Here is a 26,238-nt window from a genome sequence, read left to right as displayed (position 1 = left end):
CGCAGGGTCGTTCCTCTGTTTCCTTCACGCTACTATCTCTGTAGTATTGTCTCATTGGGCTGGATGGTGTAACGGCGATCTACGGGTGGTTTTCCCGCTCTTTCGTACCATTTCAACAGCGACACTCCTTTCTTACGCAACGATTTCCAACCTTGCATCGCCAAAACTAGGAAGGTAAGCGCTGTACTGTAAAGGGGTGTAAAGAAAGCCGGCGTTGGATGAGGTGGACACAGTCCAAACACGCGTGCTGCAAAAATGTAAAAGTCACTGCTCCCATTTATGTTATCAATCTAATGGAATACTTTTACTTATAGTAGCACAGTAGTCGATATTTTTTGAATAGTTTCGGGCCGCTAGCATGAAAAAAAAAAAAAAAAAAATTACGTAAGAGACTTCCGGAAAGCAGTCTGGAAACCAGAACAGTCTGGAAACAGAAGAGATTTTATGGATTGTTGTGCGCTGTACGTACACAGTATATTCAAAAACACCCTTTCTGGGTAAAAATGTGTTTTTAAGCAAATACACCTTTTTTTAATTCCGCGAAGATAACCAAAGGCCGCAAAAAGGGTGCTAAAAAAGGTGTATGAGAAAATACACTCTTTATTACACCAAGTGCTGTATCAAAAAGGGTGTTTTTATGCGTTTACACCTGTCTTTACACCCTTCAAGTAACACTGGTGTCGAAAAAGGTGTTGAAAACGGTGTTTTCATTCGTGAGAGAAAAATTACATTGGCTTGAGAGCTCCGCTCATTAGGTAACCACATTATAGACGATAGCTTGAGTTGAAAACACAATATTTGGCAGGGAGGGATTGTCAGGAAGCTCGCTGATATCTTGACTCGTTACAGGCGTACGCGTTAATTGCAAAGACACATGTTCGTCACCGTTACAGACGAGTTTTACCGCAATAAGCTTAGCGAATATAGTCCAACGAACTGCATTTCAGTATATGATCAATCGGGTACGCCAATTTAGGCTACCGAGTGTGCTCGGGCTCATTACAGGCATCGTCTGAAGATGGCAGCATCGTAACGCCGCTCATTTCACGAGCACGGACGGCGTTACGATGTTGCGATCTTCACCTCTTCCCTTACATATGTATAAACTGTTTTGTTTTCGTTTTATTTGAATCGTTCTTTTTTTTTTTTTTTTTTGCTCACTCACAGTGTTGCTAGGACGATGAGGGTTGCCAGTGACGCACTGCGCTCCAGTTTAGGTTCTGCTGTGGAACCACGGCTGGAACTGTGCCGTCGCTAGGGTGGTTGTTGCCATACAAGCAAAAACGTCGGACTGCATCTTACACCCTTTCGAAAGGGTGTAAGAGTGTTTTTTGCACAATACACCTTTTTGTGGAAGAGGTGTTTTTTTGCACAATACACCCTTTTGAAAGGGTGCTACAGTTGATGCGGTGTAAAAAAGGGTGCCAGCCATAGGACGAAAAGGTGTAAGCGGTTTATACCCAAAAGGGTGTTTTTGAATTTACTGTGTACGGTTAACATTAATCAGAGCAGTCGCATACGCTGTCAAACTATCAGTAGGTTAAGTTACTGTCACTCGAATATGTTCCCAGAAATGCCCCACTTAAAAAAGCGCAAATGTGTAAAGTATTCCGATATTTCGTGAACTTCACAATTTGTTTTCCATGATTTGATTGATTTGATTCCAGAATGATGATTTTCTTCTTTTTTCTGAGAGGTAACAACTAATCAAGGGCGAAAATGCCATAGTCGAACTGCATGCGAAAGAACGAGAGTTCAGGAGGTTTTATTTCCTATGGAAATGTATCCAGCTCTTAAACTGTGAGTGACTGAACTATCCATAGTTTGTATGAGCGAAAAACGCAAATTCAGACGGTTTCGTTTTTAAAAGCAAAAAAAAAAAAAGGATCATGAGTAGATTCTTCAATTCGTAGTTAGCAAACTACTGAGAATTGGCTGGAGCAAAAGGTGAATCTAGAAAGTGTCGCTTCAAAAGACATTGAACACATTGAACATGACATATTGAACACATTATCAGTAGTGCCAATCGCACTCTGGGTTACATCAAACGTAATTTTTATCTAGTACCTCTTCATCTAAAGTTAACACTGTACAAAACACTCATTAGACCAAAACTCGAATATGGGGCAGCTATCTGGGACCCTTATCAAGAATGGCTCGTTCACGCTATTGAAGCTGTTCAGAATCGATCAGCACGGTTCATTCTCGGCAATTACAATCGCACCGCTAGTGTATCATCAATGAAAAGTAGCCTCCATATCCCACCTCTGTCTTTGCGCCGTAAATTGAGTCGCCTGAACCTCTTTCATAAAATCATCCTCATTCTCATTCTCATCGCTCATTCTCCCACCTCATTACATATCGCGTCGCGTCGATAATAGCCAGAAAGTGGGTATTCATCGCTGTGCAACTACGTTTTCTGAGTCCTTCATACCTAGAACATCACTTCAGTGGAACCAACTGCCATCATCATTAACATCAATAACTGACATTACACTCTTCAAGAAATCAGTAGCAATTCATTACTCTGCCAGTGATTAGTTTTGCTAGGCCACCTTGTCTGCGTGATTTCTTTTTCTTTTTTTTTTTGCATTTTTATGTTATGATTGAAATTGCCTTGTATGTGCCTGTCGTTTCTTCTTTAGTTTCTTGTCCCACTCCCCTCTGTAAAGCTAATGCCCTGAGGGTACCAAAATAAATAAATAAATAAATAAAAGAAACCTGCTCAAATTTTAAATTTGGTTTGAACAAACTATTGATAGTTTCCAGGAGCGAGACCCAATTCAATAGGTTTCACATTCAAAAGAAACATGCCGAAATTACAAATTTGGAGTGAATAAACCATGCATAGTATGCAGAAGCGAAACGCAAATTCAGAAAGTTTCGGTTTCAAAGGAAACCTGCTCAGATTTTAAATTCGGAGTGAAGAAACTATAGATATTAGCAGGAACGAAACACACAAACTTTGCAGAAAGCTTGGCCTTCAAACGCAAGAAGTGAAAATTTTAAATTGGTGGGAGGGAATAACATACTGAATAGTTTGCAGGAGCAAAAGCTTGGTTCAAGCAGCATGAAGCTAGGTGAAGTGCATGTCCTGATACTATCGATAGTTGTACAATTGAAAGTAAAAAACTATCGACAGTATCGAATGTTTCAATAGTACCGCCCATCACTACCTTAGCCTCCCATAATAATAAGTCACTGGTATTGGGGCACCACCCAGTGAGCACCATCCAAATCACGCTCGATTGCCTCATAAGATGGTATGCAGTGTTTAAAAATCCGACTTCACTATTCACCACAGAAACTGACGAAATTTTGATATCGGTCCAAGTCATTTTAGCGAACGAAGGCTACGCTTCAGCGGCTTGGGCTTAGCACGGTGGACAAGACTGAGCAACATTTTGGTTAGCTTATTATTAGGTTAGTCTAAGTGCGCTCTGGCTGTTTTCCGCACACAACTGTGCATTTTATGGCCAGATAGCATTTATTTACAGTACGGTATGTTCATTTTGCGATGGGGATTTCGAACACTTCATTTTGAGGTACACCCAATGGACCTCTACGTCGTCATCATGACGTTGGTGGGGAGACTGATACCGAAACAAATCGGGAGGGGAGGGCTGGGTTCCACTTATGGACCATGGAGGACTGTTTCGAACAGAGTTCCGTGGGACCCCTCTGGTGGTCGCTCGTGTAAAGACTGCCATCACTTCCTGTCCACCACGTGGTCCTTTAGCAAAGCTTCGTTGCTCACACTAGCGACTCAACGATGAACGACAGGTGTGGTGTAATGTGAAATACCCTGTGAAAACCAAGGGGTGTTCAAAAACTATGTTACTGAAGTTTTCAGGCAATAATCGGTGCATTATGAGACCGAATTTGTGCTCCGAGACTCTCTCACGCGTCAAGTTCCTTTCATTTTCATTTTATCTTGTTTGTTTATACATAATGACCGAGTTCAATGAGTTTTAGGAGCGTCCTTCTCCTTTTCTTTTTTGACAGCTGTTGCTAAATGCAGTGCATATATTTAGGCAGACTGAGTGTAAGTACATATTGAGCCTATCAAAAAGCCGAACTGACAAATGGCTGAAAATGGAAAGGCCAAAGAGCCACAGGGTGAACACCCCAATGAATGGCCACTGAATGGGATGGTGTAGATTATGAAAAAGTTTTGTGTCTCTTGCGTTAGAAATCGAATAACTGGAACGCACAGCATTTGGTGTTCGGGAACAGACTAGCCAGAGAAAGAATGAGGCAATAATCTGCAACGACTGACTTGACTCAAGTTACTGACTACTACATTGACTCAAGTTAATCTGACTTGAACAAGTAACCACTTGACGAGATAAGTGATGTTCTGAGGCTGGAACAACATAGAAGGGACAATTACATACAAGGCCTGAAGATGCCTAAGAAATTAACTATGAAAGATGAAAGTCACTGACAAGGTTAGCCAGCTGTAGGACTCGAACCCACGTCTTCTAGATTACCGGTCCAGGGCTCTACTAATTGAGCTAAGCTAACACGCCTTCTCAGCGACTTCCAGGGTGCATCATCTGCACAAAGACAAACCAACCGTAATAAACAACAATGTTAACCGTCTGAGGCGCTTGCTCTACAAAAAAATCAACCTGCATGGGATCGCTGACACGATTTATTTGTTTACCTCAAATGCCCGAGGGCTTTCCATGAGGGGTGGGAAAATAAACAGACACATAATTACATAAAAGAAGCACCACATTACACAAATATTAAGAATCGCACCGAAGAAAAAGCCGACACAACTGCTTCCGGAGCTGACCGTTCTCTGACAGTTTCACAATGTGATCTGGAAGGGTGTTCCAATCTCAGATTGCATTGGGAATGCACGAATGGAAATGAGGACCAAAGCGTGAGGCTACCTGCCCGATTTTCCTCGCGTTGTCTTTGCGTTCGGACAACAGAGTATAGTTTGTAGCGAAGCGTTGGATGGTAGTATATTTCATAGATTGAGAAGTTACCCGTCAAAAAGAACTCGTTACAAGTTAAGTTACCATGTGCAAAATGTAACTAAGTTAATAACGAAGTTCTTCAGCCTGCAAAATGTAACTCGCAGTTACTGAGTTACGTCAAAAAAAGAGAACGACTTACTTCCAAGTTACCTCGGACACAAAATAGCATTATGCAGGTGCAGCGCGCGTGGGCAGTTGAGTTAAACCTTGAGGTGCCTGGAGAGGGTGGGGGGGATTTATTGGCAGAAAAAAAAAAAAAAAAAAAAATGAAAGGGAGGGGTGCAACACGCTTAGATCGTTTTCGTTTATGTCCAACAATAGACCTCTCCCTGTTTGTAAACAAATGATGTCGTAGCGTTCGACAGCGCCAAAATTTCGTAGAATTGAACTACGCTCGAAGCTAGAGGTGAACAGAGTCGCGCCCGAAAGCCACGGTCTTCAGGGGATTAGGATATGGTCCCTTAAAGGGACGCGACCCTCGGTTCTACTTTTCTTTCAATGGGAGGCAGCGAACAAGATCCCATTCGTGGAACCCAGCCCTCTCCTTCCGATTTGTTTCAGTTTCAGTCAATGTCATGATGACGTCTCTCTGGTAGAGGTCTATTCGAATGCTTTGCCTCTTACTCCCTGTGGGCGCACAATGGTTCTGCTTCATTTCAATGGCAGCGCTTCTTACTTCCTGAATAAAATACTGTCGTTGATTCAATATCACATTTTATGGCAAAAAAATGCTATGAAGGAACTGGAGAGAAAGCAAGAAAATATATGTGAACGTGAGTGAAAAGCGAGTTAAAAGTAACTTGGAACTTCACTTAAGTTACTTTAGCAAAGTTACCTAAAAAAGGAACGAGTTCCTCTGAAAGTTACCACGGCGCAAAAGTACCGAGTTAAGTTACAAGCTACCAAAAAAGGAACTTAGTTACAGTAACGAGTTACCTTGAACTCTGGTATATTTTATGAAGTAAACATAACCAAGATATATTACACATCTTATGAAGAGAAGAGGAACGTTAAAGTCTGCCTTTAGGTCGGCCTAAGGTCCGTAGGTTTCCTGTTTGTTTTCTTTTTTACTTCGCCTGTAACTTTCTCTGCCGTTCTGTTTCAAGAAGTGTATAATGACCCAGCTTGTCCCCTGACACAGGAGCACGTACAGTCAAAGTCCCCTGCAACGAACTCCAAGGGTCAGCGGAAAATATTCGTTGTAAAGTTGACGTCGTTAAAAAACACCGTGCAGCTGTATTGCAGTCCGAAGTGACCATAATAGTGCCGCGATGCAATAATACGATGGTAGGCACAGGAAGAAACCTATCACGCACGTGTGAAAATGTCTGCCGCTCCAGCAGCGACCAAAGTCCGAGTGCGGAGTCGTCGGCAATGTTAAGCTTCACATCGGTTTCCGCTTTGACAACACATTTCCAGAAGCGAGTTCGAATACGAACCACGTGGAGGTTTGTTTGTGGTTACGCTTCGGGGAGCCGATGACCGGTGTCGTATTAGTTTAGACTCGAAACCTATCACACATCGTGTGGAAATGACCAAACTCAAGTCCGACCACAGTGTCGTAGGTCCCATTAAGTTTCGCATAGGTTTCCACTATGGCAACATATTTCTGGGAACCATACCAATGTTTGTTTACGGTACGCTTTGTGGTGCCAATGACCGGCATCGCCACTATCGCAGACAATGCGGTCCTTGTTTCTGAATGCGCGGCCGTATATTAAAAGGGGCTCAGCCATTGGGAGAAGTCACACAAAGAGGTTCAACCTGTCAGTCACAGTTTCGGTCCTCTGAATTGTTGGCTTTTTACCAAGGGTGTCGCCATGACATCTTACTGCCACCTAAAATGGCGGAGAAAACAAACACAATGAAGCGGGGATTTCGTGACAAAAAATTTTCAGACTACTCTAATTTTACATACATGCTCATAATGTACATCCTCATACATGTTTCTCTGAAATCAGTTTCAACTTAAGCTCATCCATCGATACCTAAATGAAAATAATACGTTCTGTCGCTGATGCTAGGTCTAGTGAACACGGCTATTGCAACGAAATCATAAGAAAAACAGCGCTGTGCTGTACAATCTTATATTTAATTGCTGGATTTCATGGATAAACATTCCTGCATATATTCCAACTATTCCTGTAAATTTGTTTCGAATTCATACAGACAACAGAATGTGTCCCAGCAGGTGGTTCTGAAGGGAGCGGTACGACGACTGAAGCAGACGACAATTCCTGACGTGCCTTAAAGGGACCATAAAACGATATTTGACAAGACCACGATCATTTTTAATTAGTTCCTCTGTACTAAAGCATCCACTCTGTGAAATATGAAGTTGAAAATCGTACAAATAGCGAAAATATTCTATATTTACCACAGACGTGAACGGCAGCTGCTACGGCCTGCCTCCGAGGCGAACTGGCCGTGACATCATACACAGAACATGTTGCCAATTCATGGACGGGCTTTTGCGAGCAAAGTTCAAAATTTTCAAACAATCTTGTATACTTCATCATGAAACATGTTTTAATTTGACTTTTACACAGAATCATACGAGAAATGTAATATAGCCGTTGACTGTCAGCATGGTTACCGGAGCACCTTTTCCCCTTTGAACTTCTTCTTCGTCAGAACATAACTTCGTGCGTGACATTTTATGAGCTGCTGCGTACCGGACGATCCATAGACGCTGTGTGTGTCGCATAACCTCTTCGTCCATTGCTGATAGTTTGCCTTTCGCCATATTTCAAATGATTTCGACGGGAGATCACCGAAACCATGGACCCACGTGGTCCGGAGGGGTGTGTCCTCCCCGTCGTTCACAGTTGGCTGAGTGGATTGGATGGCAATGACATAAGCCCACCTAGGCGGGCACAGGTGGTGCGACGCGGCTTTTGTTCGTGTACAATCACAATTTCCAAGTTCAGAGGAACCCATTCCCATGCGACTTCATTCTTCTGAACGTGTTGACTTTGAGAACTGGAGAGGGTGCATAATGCCCTAAGGTTCGCTGGTGTTCCATTATTAAAAGGTCCAATAGCTGGTCGGTTTCACATCAGTTCAGCCAGGGAGGCCCCATCGACCTCCTGGATTTTCATCATTTTTTTTTTAATATTTAGAAGCTCGTCCTACATGATGACCAACAGCGGTAGAATGAATAATTTCTATGGAATAGCTTTTGTGCAAAAACAGATCGAGAAAATCCGGCCCTGAATTCGAGTGTTTACAGTCTTGTCGTGCTTGCACGCGTATATCGCCTGAGTTTTAAAAGATACTGTAGTGAAATTTGTTAATGCTTTAGCATGTCTACAGGCCAAGAGTCCGAGCGCAATTTGTTTTATTTGCTCATGAAAACCCATGTCGCATTAAGAGGGCATTGCAGCCCACGTAAGGCACAGAGCATGTTAAAAAGCATCTTATTCGATAGGGGAGAGTTCATTTTGCTGTATGTAAGCAATTTTCACCCTCACACTCTATGGGCTAGATCCTTGTGGCGTGCATGAAATTTGCACAGTTTGTGCAAGTTCACAATTTTTTTTTTAGTCAGACTTTCAGTTTATGCGGCTTACAGTACACCGGCAAAGTTGGAAAGTTGTGAAAATTCGACAAAATCCACTTTCTTGACCGAAAAATTCAGTGCGAGGTGGTCAGGATAGAAGCGTGATCAAGGCGTCATTTGATGCTCCGTCTTCCTAGCAATTTAAGGGGTACTTTTTGTTAAACTAAAAAAAAAATATTTTTTAACTGAAGATAACTTAGTAAATGTGTGTGCACGCTGCGGCGCATTGTACCGAATGAACAATTGAGAGGCGGGTTACTCATGACACACTATATGGAAAGAAAACACTGGGCAGTCATGTTATCGAAGAGCCAATAATGACTGCAAACACGTGTCTGCCTCCTTAGAGACCGGCTCACGCTCTAAGGAAACTTTTAGCCAGCTCGGGGTGCTGGTAAGCGATAGATAGGGAAAGACATGGAGACAGGGGTCCATTCAGGCTTTACGGTACCATACAGTTGATTTTTGACCATGTGGCATCCATCAGTAGAGTCGCTGACATGAGTAGAGAAATCACGGTATGAACAATGATCAAGTACTGCCTGAGTGAACACAAGCGGAGAATGCTTTCATCAGCAAGTTCCTCGGTGATTGGCATTGTTTGTTTAATTTTTCTTTTTTTTTTTTTTTTTTTTGCACGTGTGTGCTAATTCCTTCCAGTATGGGGAAGAACCTTTTAGTTAGAATTACTTAGTAGCTGTGATGTACGATCTTTCCACTTTGTGAGCGAATAGTTGAGATGTACGTATAAGGGAAAAATATTGTCAGTCACGAGTGCTATCACTTTCGATACCAGATAAGAAATTTCCATGCATTTCTGTTGTGTATAAAGCTATATGATACATGTACTGCGTTATTCGGGTCAGATGTAATTGGGTGATTTCACGCCGAATCAGACTGAGTGGTCCAGTCTACTTCTCCAATGTTTTTTTCTTGCAAACCTATATTAAACCCTCACCCCCAGGAGGCATATCGGCGCTGAGAGTAGTTCAAACTAACTGGTGGTTATCTTTTAATGAATTACCACTCAGATGTGGGCATTTTGACCATTGCACTTCCTACGAAGTTTGGCACCACGCACTACCGGGGGACCAGACCTGGGTCCGATACGCTGGGACATTAATAATATGCAGATTAAATAGTTAGATTAGAGCATAGCTTAGCTTAGAGCATCTATGATATCAATTTTAGAATCGTTATGAACCAGAGTTGATCAAAGTGTCATCTTGGAGTCTGTGATGTCATGGGATGGATCATATTAGAAAGCACCTCATTCCATGTTACCTGCTAGAGCTCATGTTACCCGTTTGTTTTTGTGCAGGCAGTGCTGTGAAGACTACCCGTGCTTGGCCATGTTGTGTCCTGCATCACAAGGGACCTTGGGTGCTGTCTATACTCTATTCTACTCTACTGTGCGTGCCGCACTGTCGGCAGTACCGCTCCGTAACATGCGCACCAAGCACGCATCACGAAACGCAACATGTTTCATCGCACTTTGCTTCATCCTCTGGCTGTCTATCGCTGCTGCATCCCCAGTAGCAGCTGATCTCCCAGAAGAGGTTCGCGAAGAAGCCTCCAATGTGCACAGCGAATCTCCCTTCTATACTTGCAGGCAATCTCAAGATACCTTTATTACACCGATTTGTTCTTGCGACCCATCTTGCAATCGGTACGGGGTCTGTTGCATCGACGTTGCTAAAGATGTACCACATGTACGTTACATGTGTAATCCGCTACCAAGTGGTGGACGTCAGTTTTGGGTGATAGTGTCATGTGCAGAACGACGCATTCGACAGGGGATGAAAGAGAGATGCCAGGGACAATTTAGGGGCGATTTTCCTTATGGATCGTTCCAGTACAGCATTGACATTCCTTCCTTTCACGAGCCGTCAAGGGTCCTGTATCGAAACCGTTACTGTCTAGACTGCAACGGGGGACGACGAGACGAGGCTTACAGCTGGCACAGTAAACTTGATTGGGTCGGACCGTCACCAGGGAACATGAGTGCTGATAGCCAACAGCAGATGATGATGTATAACGCCGAACGAAACGTTTATTGGATGATGCACGCGGGTATCATGTACAATGCTACAGTTCGAAGCGCTGCGTTTGAGTGGAAGAATTTTACGAAAGCGTTCAACACGATGGAGTGCTCTCCCACCGTGGATGAATGTCCCAAAGGAAGCGACCCTGCACTCGCTCGGAAGTGTGCACTGTACGCTGCCTATTATACCCCGAGCGGTACAAAACAAGTAACATACAAGAACTTCCACTGTGCCCTCTGTAACGGAGTGTCCCGTACAACGGTTGAGAAAGACGGCGAACGAGCAAAATTTATTCAATCGTTGATTAGCCTTCAAACCATCAAACCCACTTCAGACGACTCCTTGTTTGAGCTCGACCCACAGACAGATCACACCAAGTGTGGTGATGGTCACATAAGGCTGCCAGGGCTAAACTGCTGTCAAGCTTTCGGCTGCAGAGGGGGCACAGAGAAAGGCACCAACGGTTGTCTACACCCCAACGGTACCCTTAGCCACACCTGGCTCGTGTTTGAACGAGACCAAGTCACCATCCTCCCTAACCACACACTGTACTTAAACTTCAATGGCAAAATTGTGAGTTCCGATGACTATGAAATAGACAGCTGGACGGGGCGTATCCTTGTGCGTGTCCAATATAAATATATCGGAGCAAAATTTACATCGAATGCCTTGCCAACGGAACCCACACAGTGTTCTAAAACCAATGACCATCCTTATACCTGGATGTCTTATGGAGCCAATTTCGTCATGCTTGTTGTGATTATACTGTGTGCTGGGTTTCATGTTAAGAGGAGATGCAAGCCAAGCCAACCCTTGGCACGAGACGGTGCTGGGACCATTCAGCCACCAGATGGTGCTAAAGGCGCCGAGTGCCGTAACCAGAACGGTTACTCAGGAGCGCGATACACTGCGGGGGCATGTAGTTCCAACAACACGCGTGGCCATGTTGAATTTGTTTCGAACGACACTCACGGCTAATCTCCTAAGAAAAGGAGTCTTACTGGATACAGCTTCGTCCCACAACTGCATCAATTCATGCGCCTAGTCTTGCTGCGTTTCATTTACGGTGCTCTTCACTGAACTGTCCCGGCTGTATGACTCGAAAACGGTTCACGCTGGCCAAATAATTCTTTTTGGGTTGGCATTAGTGGTGGTGGTGTTCACTTGCATACTCTCACCAATTAAATAAATTGCGCGCTTTATCTAATCGCAGCAAAGCGAAATGATTCTCGTTTCTCTTACTCAGCGGCAAATTGGAACTCGAAAGTGATATATATATCAACAAAAGTGATATATATATCAACAAAAGTGATACGCACCCTTCCAGACATAAGCACTCCAAGCACTTGTGGCCATACCGCTCCAAAATCAATTCTTTTAATCAATTAATCAATGCTTTCATTTTTCCCCGGGACTATCCATGATTGGAATCAGTTACCCGAGGAATGTGTCTCCACTGCTACTTAAGACGAGTTTTATACTTTTAGACGAGACATATGTTCGTCAGCAGAATGATTTTGTGCCAAGCGTGACCTCGTGTATGAGCATTTTCTGGTTATATTTTGAGTGATAGTATGTGTGAACCTCTTATGCTGTGCCAATTCCTGTAACAGTCGGTGAGCAGGGGCCAACAGTATTTGAAAATAAAACAAATAAATAAAATATTAACTTACGAATGACCCTCAAGTATGAGGTGGTGTCGCTCAAAGGGTATTCACGAAGAAATAACGCGGAAATAAACTTTTCGCTAAAACCCAATGAATGCTGCGCTGACATAGTCTGCGATATATCTAGAAAGCTTGGCTTAGAGCTAGCAGCGAATGCCACTGAAGTAGCTCACAGAGTCCCAACACAGGATCCATCTAAACTCAACATTGTAGTACGCTTTTCTCTAGGCATCCATTTCACTGTCTTTCCATTTCTCTCTTTCGTTCTCTCCCACCCAAAAAGTGACGTTTAAATGCAGCTCACTTCGGTTACCACCACAATGAGCCAATTTTTGTGAACAAACATCTCTGCAAGGAGCTAAAACAATTGTTGGGCAAAACGATCCACAAGGATAATCCTGGAAGGATGGTTTTTCTAATGAAGAGCATCCACTCGAAACGTCAAGTATAGTTTTCCCCCTTTTTATGTACACCAGTCCCTGTTTTTACTCCAAAATAAATGCCCCAATTTTAATTATTTCGCTGGGGAGATATGTATGGGCCAAGGACGGCACGATCTTTGTCCGACGTACAGAAAATTCCGGAGCGATTCATGTTGAACCAGAAGCAAAACTGCTTGAAATTAACAAATGGGAACATGTAACATTTACGCGAGTGTATAAACATTAGAAGCATGTGTGACTTTATATTGGTTGACGAACTTAATGACAGCTGTAGGGTACAGTTCTCATTTCAAATTGTATCATCTCAATATTACAGTGTTGCGAAGATTTTGGATCAATTAAGCACCGTATTGTCGTCTTTGGAGTCTAAGTTCAATGTTATTGCATTCACAGAAACTTGGTTACGTGAGAGAGAATGTTATCAATGAAATAATTATATATTTTAGTCTTGTCCAAGAAAAAACCCCAATGAGATCGAAAGGTGCATTCAAACTGCATATCTTGTTATACCTTTTGTTGTCAGCTTTTTTCTGGTTCTATATTGCGTGATGGCACACAGATAAGATGTCAGATTGATTTGCCCTGCCCCAGGCACAAACTCTCCTGACTACGGCTCTGAATTTTTTTAATAGATTCGGTGCGCTTGGGTTGATGGTCCTGTTGATGATACGCCATGTTTGTGCACTGTCACCTTTTGCTTGTATAATGGCATTATAGTAATACAGTTGGAGAGCATGCTACGATGTTTTTGTACATATTAAGAGCTTATGGTTGTCTGTTTGAGCGCGATTTTGCTTACGCTTCAGAGATTGCAGCAATCCTTTGCGATCCACGGCTTTTGTGTGGACAATGCTAATAAAGGCCATATTTTTGATCTGTGGTGGTGTTACCAAGCACAGCAGTCCATGATTCACACGTCACATATCATGAATTACCTTGGTCGTATTGGAATTATGAGAGCTGAGTCAGAAAGAAGTAAATATGGGGAAGTGGAGACTCATGTCCGAGCAGGTGGTTCTAGTGCCAAAACAGTCGTCATTGATTGTATCGGTGGTCGTGCATTGTTGCGTTCCATGTAGTGCAAGGTCTCATGGAGATACAATGCAACTCCACTGTAACTGGATGAGCTCCCGTGAAAAGATTTAACAGCATAATTTGGCATATCATAACATCCAGGACTTTCATTACTAAGAAATGTTCCACAGAGTGTGATCTGTGAGAAGTTATGTTCAATTCTTGATAACAGATTGTTAAATTGTTCAAAGTGGGCTCTCAGACTTTCAATATTTAAGTGCAGGACAGAGAGTAAAGGACTGTTGTTTTTTAAGCGATTAGTGTTCAGTTGAAAATACATTGAGCTGAAGGACTGACACTGGTACATGTGTAAAATGTAACCAATAGCATTTTTGTGGAATCCTTTCTTCAATAGTTTTAGTCCACTGTCATGTCTGTCCATGCCTCCAGTTCACAGTGTTAAAAAAAACTCAAGGTGTGTATGGCCATGGGAACCACAACTTTTTGCCACTGGCTGGTTTATTGGCCCACACTTGAGTGGCTTTTAGTCACAGCATTCTCTTGACAGCGGCAATAGTGGCTACCCGATGAAGGCAGTGGGCGTAAGTGGCAGGGTGCAACCCCCCCACCCAACAGTTCCTGCATTTTGCTTCACTGGACAAGTGACACTCCTCGTACGAGTGTGGACTGGCACAGACTCTGGAACGAGCTGTCCCGTGTCAGTGTTTCACCAGATGTCCGAACCTCTGGCCCTTGAAACACCGCGTGGGAGTGAAAAACTCTTGACTGGGTACCCATTGAACACCAAAGTCACTTCTTCTGGCTCGGGGATGTCAGATTTAAAAGATCACAGCGACTCCGCTGTATCCCTCTGGTAGGTATTTGTCTCGTTGCCTAGCGTACTTCTACGGCGCCGTCTAAAAAACTCTAGCAACTGCTCGCCACTATATGGAGCGCGGATGCCCGAGATTTTACAGACGTTCCACGTGTACGACTCAGGCATACGCGCCGCGATTGCTACGTTAGCAAAGCTACGTTAGCAGACTCAGAAGGGCTTTTGCAGCTGACAGAGAGCCCACAGTCACTGTTAAGGTACCAGAGTTTGCTATTCTTTGGTTGAGCACTGTCTCCTGTGTGTGGCAGAGAGCACCTCTTGAGCTATTTTGTTTGCATTTACAGCTAGGAATCTGTCCTCTTCGTTTATTGGCGAGGATGACTAGGACGCCTGCTTTCCTCAATTTCTTATGAACCACGGTTATAAACGGAATGGTGTCCTATCGTCATGTTCGTTTTCAAACTCCATAGTTTCGTGATTCAACACCGTAGTGGAAACGATGCTTACACTGTCAGAGTTGCAGAGACTCACCTTCTGCGAAGTAGGTAGTCTTCCATAGTCTTCGGCTACTTGAGATCCTAAACCCAGGGCACTTCACTGCACACAGTTGTTCACAAGGATGATCACAGCAGCACTCAAAAGTGCTGAATAATTCCAAGTGTTTGCACCTGACGATGCACAGGCGCACGTTCAGCTTGTTGACCGCTGTTTCACAGTATGCACAACCTCTTCACAGCTTTTCCCGACGGTTGATCACGGTGGCATGGCAGTGCTTTCCAGGGCCATACTTAGACCGTGTGTCCGGGGTTTTTGCTGCGTTTTCAAAAGGCGCTTTCAGACATATGTCGGCACAGTTCCCTTATAGAAGTCGCCCCAGGACCCACACCCAGGGCATCAGTCGTGACGTTCCCCACCTCTGTGTGGCAGACAGAGTTGTACACGTTACTCGAAAACAGTAATTGATTACAGTTACTGTTACTGCTGGCCGAATAGTAATTATTTACCGTTACAAATTACTTCATCAAAAATGTAATACGTTACCGATTAACAATGTAACACGTTACTTTTCCCGTTACTTTTACATTGTGGGCCATAGCAAAGCCAACAAGCCTGCAGTGAATGCAACCATGCAGCTCTTGTTGCAAACTCTAATATGAGGTACCACCATACATGATAAGTGAAATTCACAAATACATTTGAAAGCAACATACAAAACACATACACTCGCCTATTACAGATTTATACATACGTTTAAAAAAACATCGAAACTTCGGCTTCGTTTTGTTACTGTTGTTATGTTCAGCCCCCACAATTTATCAATACAGTCACCTATTTTACTGTTGCTCTGGTAGGTCGCGGTTGTATCATATTACCGTGGTAATAACGCGTGTGTATAACACGTGTGAACTAGAGACTGCCGTCACAGTGACCTCTGCGTCATTGCTTCAGTCGAACTGGTGGTGGAACAGAAGAACAGATTGGCTTGCTGAAAAGGGTTGCCATTGTTGACAGAAGGTTAAAGAAGTAATCAATTACTCAGTAATTGATTACCGTAAATTGCAATCGGATTACTTGGAAAATTACTTGCTCACAAAATTAATTGATTACGAGTAACGCAATTACTAGTAACGCGTTACGTACAACTCTGGTGGCAGACAACGGTGAGTCCTTTCAGCATCACCACCACCTGGTTTTTAAGAAAAGAAAAGAAAAGTATTCGTTAAAAGCTGCACATGTTTGCCCATATGGAAGTAAGACTGCAAAAAGGCACCAAACACAAAGTGAAACTTAGCAGTGTCAACCCTGTGTTCCTTTCTACTGTGTCCTTTGTGAAATTTTTGATTTGGTGTATCGTTAGGTACGCAATATCTTCCGAATTTTTGGAGTTCTTCTCCCTCCCCAGTCATAAGAAGGGATAGGTGCAAATATTGTTCCGCTAAAAGCACCAAGAATGGCTGCGATAAATTATGTGTTGACACATACAGTTACTGTATGTCAGATGTACGAAGCATGTCGCACGAGAGAGTAATCATTCTAAGAAGCCTACGTGTGGTAACAACTTGTTGTGCAGGAGCCGTAAGACGGTAGAAGCAAACAGGGACGCAGACTCGGAGTCGAGGGGATCAGGCTCGTTTAATGAGACAGGCCAAGAACGAAAGTGAGCCGAGGATAGAAAAACGAGATGGCATGTCTCGAGATCCGCGAGCACAAAACTAAAACTGCAAATGCTGCCCCATGGCAACGACACATTGCAATAAAAAATGACCAACACTCCCCCTCAATGAGTCGTCACTACCTTCAGCCCACATGCAAGAGTTCATGTAGTCCAAGACGTTCACAATGATGATGAGTTTTCTTGCCAGTTAGAGCCTTTGTCATGATGTCCGCGCAATTCTCAGATGAGCTGACATACTCTAGGCGTATCTTCCCTTCATCAATCTTTTCTCGCAGGAAAAAGTGCCGGAGCTCAATATGTTTGTTCCGCTCTGATGTTATTTGGTTTGTCGCAACGGAAATAGCTCCCTGGTTGTCGACGAGCAATGGCTGCGGCTCTTCGACGCACTCGCGGGCGCCCAGTTCTTCCGTGAAGTGCTGGAGCCACAGGAGTTCTTTGGCTGCATGACACATGGCGATATATTCAGCTTCGACCGTCGATAAAGCAGTTGATCTCTGCTTTTTGCTGCTCCACGTCATTGCTGCTCCAGCGAGCGTGAACACATATCCGCTGAAGGATCGCCGGTCAACTTTGTCAGCAGCCCAGTCAGCATCGCAAAAAGATTTCACGCGACTGCCGGTTTTCGTGAAGGTTAAGGCATATCCCTTGGTTTGCTTAACATAGCGCATAACGTGCTTCAAGCCATTCCAGTGTTCCTCTGTGGGATTTTCGTTGAACTGGCTCATGTACGCAGCGGCGAATGCGAGGTCAGGTCTTGTACCTCCAACCAGGTAGAGCAATCCTCCTACTGCTTGGCGGTACTTATGAGTAACTGTGTTGCTATCTCGCCCTTCCTTCATGGGCTTCTGGAATCGCATTCCAGCATCCAAGGGCGACGAAGCACCTTTAGCATCTTTCAATCCACAGTTGTCCACCATCTCTTCAGCGTATGCCTTCTGATCTAGGGTTAGCATTCCGTCTGTGCGTCGCTGTATCCTCATGGATAGAATGTAGTTCGCCTCACCGAGGTCCTTTACTTGGAACTCGGTTGCCAGGCTTCGTTTGAAGTCAATTACCGTTTGCTCATCCTTCGCCAAGATTAGTATATCGTCCACGTACACTCCGATGATGACGTCTCTTGTAATGTTCACGTAGACACAAGGGTCCGCTTTTGATCTGATCATTCCCATGTCCTTTAAGTAATTGTCCAGTCGTCTGTTCCATTCTCTGCCAGACTGACGTAAACCGTATAGGCTCTTCTTTAGGAGGCATACGTCTTCCTTGCGCCCTTCGTAGAACAGGGCTGGTTGCTCCATGTAGATCGTTTCTTCCAAGTTCCCGTTCAGATAGGCCGCAGTTATGTCGACTTGGTGTACGACCCATTCCCTTTCGACTGCTAGGGCCAGCAGAAAACGGATAGACTTCAACTTTACAACCGGAGAAAAAGTTTCTTTGAAGTCTACTCCTTCTACTTGGGAATAGCCGCAGGCAACAAGTCGCGCCTTATGCCTCTCCAAGTCGCCATTCTTGTCATATTTCTTACGAAATATCCATTTACATTTTACGACTCGTCTGTCGCTTGGTCTTGGTACAACCTCCCAGGTCCCATTGCGTTTTAGATTGCCCAGCTCTTCCTCAATTGCCGTCCGCCACTCCGAACTATCCGGCATAGACAGTGCTTCCTCAACGGTAGTTGGATCGGGGATGGAGTCGCTTCGCTTTACAACGCCACAATAGTTTGGGCGTGGCTTCGACGCTAGTCTCTCGGAGCGCCTCGGCATCTGAAGATCATTGGGTTGTTCTCGCACTTCGGGTACTCCTGGTACTCCTGAGGTTGACGGCTCGTCTTGTTGCAGCACGGGAGTTATTGCCTCATTCGTCTCCCCCTCGTCTTGTGCTTCAAATGTAAATGTCACCTCTGGGATCTCTTGCAGTTCGTCATGCAGATTGCTGAGGATCTCCGTGCCATCGACCATGGTGGGCGCCTCTTCATTGTCGTCTGGTGCCGGAAATTCTTCTCCACATGGTCTACCCTTGACGCCCTCCGTGTAGCCGAGGAAAATGCACTCAATTGCCCTTGGGTCCAGCTTTGCTCTCTGCTGTCGCCGACTCTGTGCGCTCCAGGCCTTACATCCGAATACCCTCAGGTGATCGATGTTGACCTCCTTTCCCAGCCACAACACTTCTGGCACAAGACCCCCTACAGCCTTTGATGGACACTTGTTGCGTAGGTATGTTGCCGTGTCCGCCCATAGTGTTTTGGTGAGGCCTGATTCGATCAGCAGGCAACGAGTCATGTCCAAGAGCGTCTGATTAAACAGCCCACCAACCAGTTGACTAACACAACTGGTAAAGGTACGTGAGGTAAAAACATTCTGCATGATGCTTGTGAAGCTTTTAGCTACCCAAACAGTGGTATTCCCCCACGAGTGTGCCGCGTTGATCTAATTATCTCAACTGAACTCAAATATCTGCCAGTAATTGCCTCCTACCGATACTCCCCTATCGACACAGTCGCTGGCGCTCGACAGCGGCTCGGAATATGGCCCCTGCCACTTTCGGTATTCCCATGTCGCTTTTGACGACAATGCGCTTGGTTTTGTTGATTGTTGTTAGAGGACAAGACATCTGGTAACAAGGCACCACGTTCACACCAAATAGTGTAGCGGGAGGATAATCGCATGGAGAGCCCTTGTTTTGGAAGCAGACATCGGTTGCTTTGCGTAGGAGCCCTGGAGCGCAAGTGTTTTAGATTCTTCTCACTTAAAGGGACGGTCTCGTACAGATCGAGCAATTTCCAAACTTAGCTGAAATTATATTGAAGAGTGCTACAGAAACACAGTCGCGAAGTTTCAACCAGAACAACGAAGTGGTTTTCGAGAAATTTGAAGAAATATGCCGTGACAGCAGATGACAGAAGTTGCAGCTGGATTCAACTCCCTCTCATGCAACGTCACATGTGACGTGGTTATGAGATTTATGGTGGCAGGTCGCCCATTGGGCGGCACAATGCACAGTACGGTTGGAGGTGTATGTGCTTTTTGCTTGGAAGTTATAACGCGCGATGTCGTGATGTCTGACAGCAAATTTAGCGATAGTGATGGGTCCCTGTCGCAAAGCGGTGAAGATGAGCTAATCGGCACCGACCGATTGCATAATGGGGACGTCGATGAACCTTTAGCTGCTGACCCTTTGCCACAACAACGTGGTTAGCCAGTGGAGTAGTGGATGACCCGGAATCGATTGACGGTAAGACTCATCCATAAAAGCGCACTTTTTTTGCGTATATAGGTTCCGCCTGATCGTGACACCATTCTAAATTGTACAAACATTGCAGTTGTGTGTGTAGCCACTGCTCGCCAATACCAGTGGCGCAGATGTGTACATGTCTTGTGCGCACAATCCGGAACCAGTTTCGATCCGTCACGTACACGTGGTGTTGTATTCTCCTGAAAGGTGTTGTAAAGGTGTTGATTTTTGTTTCTATCCTCTTTTCTTTTGAAAAAGCTAGTGGTCCCGATACAGAACTACATCCTATCCCCTTTCACTAATTTTTGAAAACGAGTGGTCCCAATACCGAATGATACACCCATCTCTGCTAAGCTGTCCCTTTGTGATAGATGCAGCGTGAATGAATTGTGTGAATGCCGTGCTCCTCGGAGTATATGAGCAGTAACAAAGATTATAGCCAAGTTCCTAGTTTAGTTTGTGCGTGATTGAGTGGTACGAAACCAGTGGTTGAGTGCTCTGAACTGATCAAGGCAACTGTCGTTTGTGCTCGAAGCATTTTGCATCAGAATGTCACGAGGTCGTTCACCTGACGGCCGATTTGGACTGTAAAAGTCGCTGAAACGGGATGCGGCACCTGCCTCGTTCGGCGACAACAAAGAGAATCGAACCAAAGGACCGAAGTTGCGGATAAGTGTCCGCACGAACTTGCACACATGAATGTGAACTACAAATATGGGGCTGCTAAGCCCTATACTCCGCAGTTGTATGTAAATGTACGCAGTTTCTCAGAGAAGCTAGTTGAGAAATTACATGAGTTTGGAGAAGTCTGAGCTTGAGAAAAGGGTAGGCAAAACTGTCACAGCAGCTGAAATCAGCAACAACTTAGGAGTTTCTGTTTTGAGACACTCTGTCTGTCTGTACTTCTGTGTGATCACACTCAGCCTTTTCCCAACCATGGAACTACCCCAGATTCTGCATATATGGTAGCATATTGTTGTTCCTCTTTAGAAGCCAGGCAGTGTCTGTGAGTGCTGTGTATTCAAGTTGCCAAAAATTCCATTGAGTCCCTCTATACTAATGAAGTTGACTCCAGCAACCGAGTACAGCAAGGCATGACGGGCAGCATGCTCATCACGGATTGGCAGAAATAGGTGAAGTCATGAGAAAGACTCATCTATCTGTGAATCATCGTTTTGACACATGGCACGTTGCAAGAGCGGCACATTTGCTTTGTAGCACACCGTCATAACACATATGTATGCTGTCCAGTGGTTGACAACATATTTCTTATTAGAAAGGGTACAGCTGGGGGCAAGCTATGCTGTTAACATTGTTGGTTTACATTTTGTAGCAAAAATATGTAGATGCTTTTTGCAGATTTCCTAACAATATTGGTATAATTATAATTTCTGCTTCATCAAATCCGCCAGCTCTCCGGTGGATTTAAATCCAGATTTAAATCAAATCCGTGGATTCAAATCCGCAACGCCCCCCCTGGGGGGCGTTCACACGGGCCCATTTTCAGCACCAACTCAGACCAACTCGAAGCAACGTCTTTGGACCAACTTCAAGACGGTACCGTCTCCACGTTCACACGTACCAACTCGTTAGCTCCGCCCACAACCAACCTCACGGCAATCGGGGTGTATGGGTTCAAGTCCAACCGCTGGTGACTTTTTTTTAACTGTCATTAATCAGAACGAAGTCATTTTATTTCGCCAGAAGGTCACCAGTACCTCAAAAAATGCCTATTGATATGTTTATATGGCGCTAGCAACAAAAAAAAAATAAATAAAAAATTATCATGTACCCCCGTAGGATTTGAACCCATGCCAGGCAGTACGACAGGAACGAAATCGCTTGACGCCCTGGAGGGTCACGTGGCAATGCTCCTCGCGTTGATTGGTTAGACCACCACCAACTCTCCGAAGTTATCGCTCGGCGACCGATTCTCACCAACTCGAGTTGGTCATGGTCGGTGATGTCGGCCGACTGCCACCAACTCCAAAGTTGGTCGGAGTTGGTGCAGAAAGTTGGCCCGCGGGAACCGCCGCGGGGGGAGACCGCCGATGCGGTTCCCTAGACACAGCCCTTTTTTTTTTTTTCCCTTTCTTTCTTAGGCAGCGCATGATAACGGCAATTGTTTCGTACAAATCAAATTATTTACTGTGTGGTGGCAGAAGTCTGCCTCTGAAGTAAATATAGCGTCAGACGCTAAAATGTGACTGACCTTTGGCAGCACCCACCCTAGTAGCACTCACCTTTAATGGCAATTCTCCGACCTAAGCCTAGTTGTGGCGTCGTCCGTTGCGGTTTAAGTCTTGCACCACACTTCGATACAAGACGCCTGCCGACTTCCGAAAAGTAGGAATGTCGCTGTTGAAATGGTACGAAAGAGCAGGAAAATCACCCGTAAATCGCCTTTACACCATATCCAGCCCAATGAGACAATCCCAGTAGTCCCAGGGAGGGTAAAGGAGTGCCAACACTGCGATGATGATGATCCTGTTGGCTATTCCAGCCACGACCTACTCTATACTAGAGATAGAGGTGTGCGCCGTGGGCATTTTTTTCGGCGGCGGCGGCGTAGAGCACGTTGAAGGCCCGGCGGCGTCACGCCGATGCTGTCATATCGGCGTGCGCCCCGTGGGCTGTCAATATATGTTCTCTTCTCCAACGGGGACGCACGAACACCTCAGAGCGGGGGTATTTTCTCCATCATAGTCAACGCGACGGTGGTAGTATTTGCTGTACCTTGCACCAAACAAGTGCGTCAGCACTGGATAGTATTATGAAAGAAAACCGAACACACAAAGGAACATTAGGAAAAGTAAAGCACTTCAAGAAGGTCGTCGCACAAGAACTTCGACTGGGCGCTTTAAGTGCGCGTTAAGCGCTGGAGAAAACAACATAGCTAGATAATCAGAACGACGAGCCATCCCTTTAATGGCAATTACACGTAACAGTTATAGCGAGTGCTGATCGAATGTTCACAGGACGGCGACGCGTGAAAGCTCTGTCCATTGATCCAGTGGCTCTTTTTCGGAAACCATATAAATATGCGAACGTTAGCAAACGATATGACATAAGGCGCACCCACCACGTCATTGAACAGTATTTTTGCAGAGGCTGTAGTTATCATGAATAAATACTGTAAAATCATTTAATTTCGCAGCCCTAAATTTTCGCGAATCGAGTAGGGATATATTCGCAACAACTAAATTTCGCGCACTCCACGAGTTCCTCGAGTTTTCTCGATTCGCAAAATTCGCGAAAATTAAGGTCTCGCGAAATTAAAGGGTTTTACAGTATAAACTTGTCCAGAACGAGTGGGTTGAGTCTGCCATGCTTCGCGCGCATTATAAGCCCCGCAATTCCGCGACTGAAAACCCCCTCTCTGACTGTGTGCTTTTCGCCGGCACACACAAAATGCACTATTTGCTACGCACTTTTCGAGCGCAGAAAGAGCGACGGGCAATCCACGTGAGAGGACCAAGTGCTTTGGAGCGATCGAGCTGATTGGTGTAGGCGCTAATCTGTTGGTCAGATAGACCGCTTTCCAACCCAGATAAGGCGAAAGTCGCGTCATTTCTGCGCTCGGAAATGGCGTACTTCTTGTTTCGGCTCATTTGCATAGCGACATTCAGCGTCGGATATTTCAACACATGTGCGCGTTTAAGAATTTCTTAAACGTGGAATGGCTTTCAACGATGAGTATCTTCCGTTCTGCTATCCCGTTTTTACGCGAAATCCCTTGATTAAAGAATTAATGAATTTGAGGTAATTAATGATGTTATAGTTACATACTTTCTTCGAGATAATATTCGCATGACCAACTCAAAAGCGGCATGTATTTCGTCCCACTATTTTTTAAACAAAAATTCCGTGACGAATGAAAAACAAAACACCCTGTATATGGATAATGACCAGTGCTATGGTGTTGGTGGATGACCAGCAAACAACCTGCAAGAATTAATGACAAGTTTTCCTGGAGTTGTGTGCCTCCAGGGTCGACTATGAAACGAAACTCTAAAGCATAAACAGCATATCAGGAAATGAAGTTGTCACTGCTAAAAACACCACAAATGAAGCCTGGGACCTAAGATGAAAGAAAAACAAACAAAATATTAGGTATGGGAGATATTCGTTTATAGAAAGTGGATAAAAATGGGCACATTACGCAGCCGCGCCGATTTTTCAACATCGGCGGCGGCGGCACGCCGACAGTTTTGGTACGGCGGCGACGGCGAAGCCGCGACCTCCAGCGGCGGCGGCGCACACCTCTAACTAGAGACCTGGACAGCTGGCGCTCCCCTATGGGAGAGACGGAGACGGGTCATGGGTTAGTTACGTTAGTGACCGCTGCAAGCGCCACATAACATTATTGGGGAGAGGGAATCACCCTTGCCACCGTCTTTAGTCTGCTAGGGATTCACACATACACAGGCTGTTGCTAAGCCCGTTGCTAAGCACGCGCTATTCTCTCTCTCTTATGCTGCTTCGTCGTTGTCAACACAGCCTACCATACGTCGCCGCGGTTTCGACAAGTCACGTGGTAACAAATAGTGCGAGCTAGCGCTAAATCCCATAGCCAAGCGGCGATTGCCAGAACTACTACCCCGGTGCTGGGAGCATTGCGGACGTCCAGGTCTCTAGTATAGTAGTAGGTCGTGATTCCAGCTACTCCCCCCATAAGGGTGACACAAATCCGCCATCGTTGTGACTACCCTCAAGCGTGTGCTTCGGCAAATCAGCCATCTTGTCCCGATCGCACGTCATAGAAAACGTCATTTTGGGGTCATGTGTCATGTTACTTTGTTTACATGGTTTTTGCCGCTTACCGACATATTTTCGTCGTCATAACACCCAAGAGATAAAAGCAGTTTGCCAGCGTGAACTATGCGGTGCTTCTTCCGTTGGAAGGCGTTGTTGATGATGATGCCTCTGCCCTTTGTATCGGGCAGACAACGCTAAGGTTAAGCGCGTTCTAGCCGAAAATAATAATAAGTCACAGAGTTTGTCGGCTTATGTCCCACCAGAGTCCCAGTCTCTTCTTCGTAGTATTCGTCTCATTCTCGGAAGGCAACCTTTATACAGCTCGTTCCTGGTGCGGGCAACAATTTCGTGCATCGTTAAATATCCAGGTCCAGTATCAAGGCAGTGCCGCCATCTGTTGCACGACGACACAGAATTTGCCAAGCGTGCGGTCACGTGATACTGTCCCTTGTCTGGCGGCGTGCTTAAAACACGCTCGAAAAGAAGATTGAATATCACTATTAAAGCTGCCTTACTTCTAGAAATAGCCCAATTCAAAATAGCCCAAAAATATCATTCGGTTCAATTGGGCATTGCATTCATAATTCTCATTGAAAGTGAACAAAATTTCCCATTCCCAACCGACGATCTTGGACAAATACCTATTGAAAGAAACAGGAATTTAGTGCGTTTCGATGAGAAATTATTGAAATGTCAACGGGAACGAAATGGAGCAGAATGCATGTTCTAGCTGTAAAGAGAAATCACATTTTATGCCGTTTCTGTGTGAACATTTATTCTTACACATATGACAATACAGTACATGTGAAAATACTACAAGTGGCAGATGTAAAGGTGAAAAAGCTATTTCAAATGATTTTACATGTCTCAAGTTTTATATGTGGGAATACTCAACAAGGGCCCTATCCTCGTCAAAACTAATGGACCTCGATTACTGTCATAAGCTGTAGGGCGGGGCTGCCACGAAATACTCCGCCTTTAAATCCCGCCCGTTTCAATTGAAATTTATACCTAGTCTAGTCTTCCTTCGCAGCCTCTCAGCCCTAACCTCGGACCGTGACGGTGATGGGTGACGGGGATAATCTCTCGTGAGCCGTCGTACAATCAATGTTAATGCAACATAGCGGTGTGCACACAAAAAACTCAGCGATCAAAGTTCACTGTTTGTTGAGTAAAATTATCAACGCTCATTTGCGATATCATTACCACCCCCACAGCTCACGAGCAAAAGAAGCATATTGAAATGAGAATTATCATTTCGCATATCGAGCACACGAACACACACAAAAATATAAAGAAAAGCTCATAAATAAAGCTCAAGATTTAAAGCACGAACCGATTTCTCATAAACGCGTTTAATGCTCGCGACACACTGTCCGTTCGACCCTTTGCAATCATATAGCCAGGCTTCCCATAGAGCTCATAGTTTGAGATAATTCAGGCAACACTGGGCATGCAACCAATGAAAATGAACTATGATGCCTACCAATTGGGCCAATCGAGAGTCTCTCAGTTT

At 44.7% G+C, this 26,238-nt stretch overlaps 2 protein-coding genes across 12 annotated transcripts in view; one reads left to right on the top strand and one right to left on the bottom strand.

Annotated features, from left to right (window-relative positions):
- Positions 1–13,585, top strand: part of LOC135392023 (uncharacterized) — a 44,382-nt gene extending 30,797 nt beyond the window's left edge. For 2 of the 3 annotated variants that reach the window (XM_064622638.1, XM_064622639.1), the window contains exon 2: positions 9,878–13,585. In XM_064622638.1, the coding sequence (XP_064478708.1) occupies positions 9,878–11,579 (1,702 nt within the window). In that variant the 3' untranslated portion in view covers positions 11,580–13,585. The remainder of the gene's footprint in view (positions 1–9,877) is intronic. The other variant, XM_064622640.1, reaches the window with a different exon arrangement.
- Positions 1–22,551, bottom strand: part of LOC135392025 (uncharacterized) — a 134,511-nt gene extending 111,960 nt beyond the window's left edge. For 2 of the 9 annotated variants that reach the window (XR_010422152.1, XR_010422155.1), the window contains exons 1-2: positions 22,208–22,550; positions 15,092–15,373 (exon numbers count right to left, since the gene is read on the bottom strand). The gene's annotated coding sequence lies outside the window, so the exon portion shown is untranslated. Of the gene's footprint in view, positions 1–15,091; positions 15,374–22,207 lie in introns of all 9 variants that reach the window. The other 7 variants (XR_010422154.1, XR_010422156.1, XR_010422151.1 and 4 more) reach the window with 6 other exon arrangements.
- Between the last annotated feature and the right edge of the window lie 3,687 nt (positions 22,552–26,238).

This window comes from Ornithodoros turicata, chromosome 4 (genome assembly GCF_037126465.1).
Source record: "Ornithodoros turicata isolate Travis chromosome 4, ASM3712646v1, whole genome shotgun sequence".
Lineage (NCBI taxonomy): Eukaryota > Metazoa > Arthropoda > Arachnida > Ixodida > Argasidae > Ornithodoros > Ornithodoros turicata.
This window is presented reverse-complemented; position numbering and strand designations above follow the sequence as displayed.